Below are 2187 nucleotides of genomic sequence, written 5' to 3' on the forward strand. Positions count from 1 at the left end.
CCATTTGGCACCTTCGAGGAACAACCCGCGCACATACACACCGTCCTGACAAAAGTAAAACGACTCATAAGTTACCAGTTCTCACCTTATTTTGTCATTTGCAAGCGTACCTTTGGTGGCTGTGCGTAGTCATTCCGTGGCATCGGTTCGTGGTCGAACCCCAGCTGATCAATTGGCAAAGTGTACTTTCGCGCGTAGTTCTGACTGGCACCAGTCAAGAACGCTTGCGTGAAGAAGAAACCCGAGATCCAAAACACAACCGGAGGTTTTTCCAGTAGCCACGTGTTGAAGAACGCAATGCGCTCCAGTAAGTCCGTCACGTAGCTACCGAGTGGCTTCAGCGAAGGGTACGACTTGGACGCCCACAGTGCTGGGATTTTTCCATAGAACAAGCTCTTGGATACATTTTCGAGCTCTGCCGACATGACCACGAGGCCTTTTAAGGCTTTCTGCAAGCTTTCAAGACTCGAGCGGATAGTTGACATGAGGTTGTTGAAGCGTACGAGTTCTTGACAGAGCACCGTGTTCATCGACTCGTCCCAACGCACTGGGTATCGGATCTGCGCGACTTCCATGTCAAAGTTCGGCGGTAAACGTGACAAAATATCGTTGGCTACGACTTCGACGAGTTCTTCTTGGGATGATCCACTACTGCCTTCACTGCCACCACCCGAACTTTGAGTAAGTAGCACGTCGCGACAGAGCTTGGCTGTTGCATTCTGATCTTTCGTGATCGTTGCATTATCGTGCAGTCCAAACACTCCCGGAGGAGCCACTAGCGGCAAACTTTCAATGAACTTAAGATACGATTCATAGTCACCATCAGGCGGCATTGTGTAGACCCCTCGTTCATCCGAGCGCATAGCCCTCTTTGTACACGTCTACGCAGTAGAATTTGCCCAGAACAGACATAAGTGTCCGTCGGTCCTTGTCGTCCGTCACACGCCCACCGTAATTACACTCACCGGTGCAGTAATTCAACGCACGTAGCGGCAACTGCGCGTTTTCATCGATAAACATGGCTAGTTGACGAATACTGATGCTCAGGTCGGACTCGTTGAATTCGTACTGAATATTCCAGCCCAAAGGACCAAACTGGCGACGTTCACGCACCAAAGCGTGGAAGAAACACAGCGAGTAAAGAAGTACACGGAACTCTGTGCCTTTGACCACAGATTCCAGGAACCCTTGCTCACCTATGGGGTCGGACATATACGAGCTCATGAGGTTTGCACGAAGACCTTGTGGCGGTTCGTTCGTCATTTTAACTCCATTTTGCAGTACAGCTGCGGGGAAAACATCGGACGGGTACGTTGTGCACCATAACCGGAAATCTGGATGTGTGTTGTCAAGCTTAATATCCTCCGCAATCTTCTCCATCACTGGCATCCAACTTGGTGCTAAGTGGCAATTCTGCAACACAACCCAAGAGCCTGCTTCACGCGCACGGACAATCATACGCTCGGCAATGGGGCCTTGACCTTGACCAAGAGAAATCGTTTCTGCTCTTTGACGAAGCGAGTCGGCAAATTTCAGCACAGAGCTGATCGGATCGGATCCAGGCGACAAGATGAACACCAAAGGCGACGACACGCTGCTGTCCGAGTAAGAGAGCACCAAATCGAACTGCGGAGGTTTGACGAACTTTTCACCCATTTCCTTGACCAGGAACTGCTGAATTCCAACGACGAGAAGATCAGGACGGATACATCGTAGACCGAGTAGTCGACGGAACTCACTAACTTTCCCTAACACACCGGGGAACGGGAGAGTATGACCGATTGGACTATCATACACAGCCTTCCATTGGTCCTCGTTATCGACGAAATCCTCGATGATGCCTTGGAACGCTGGTAGTGCGCTTAGTCTCGAGAATTCGGCCCACTGTTTGTCACTTAGCCACAGCTTGGCCGGATTCGGAGGCGGTTCAGAGAGCGCTACACCTCCAGTGAGCAAGAAATACCACTCGCTACTCTCGATTTCGTGTTTTCCTTGCTTGATAGAAATGCAGAGTAGGAACGAGAACATGAGTTTGTCTTTCTCCAACAAGGAGCGACAGATATTGCGATAAAGCGAGTACGTGAAATGAGCGTCAAGATTGTGCAGTCGCTGGGTGAGATCGGGCGATCGATCGCTGTTCTGGATGCTGGCGATGAACAAGTTGATGAACCAGGAGAGCGAGTACTG

At 50.5% G+C, this 2187-nt stretch overlaps 1 protein-coding gene across 1 annotated transcript; it reads right to left on the reverse strand.

The window, feature by feature from the left end:
• Positions 1 to 86: 86 nt before the first annotated feature.
• On the reverse strand, positions 87 to 2028 carry PITG_22517 (dynein heavy chain; the record flags this gene model as incomplete). The annotated part of the gene is made up of 2 exons (XM_002909726.1): positions 87 to 867; positions 911 to 2028. The coding sequence occupies 2 exons, from the start codon at positions 2026 to 2028 to the stop codon at positions 87 to 89; spliced, it is 1899 nt and encodes a 632-aa protein (XP_002909772.1).
• Positions 2029 to 2187: the final 159 nt, after the last annotated feature.

Source organism: Phytophthora infestans, genomic scaffold (assembly GCF_000142945.1).
Source record: "Phytophthora infestans T30-4 supercont1.3743 genomic scaffold, whole genome shotgun sequence".
NCBI lineage: Eukaryota > Oomycota > Peronosporomycetes > Peronosporales > Peronosporaceae > Phytophthora > Phytophthora infestans.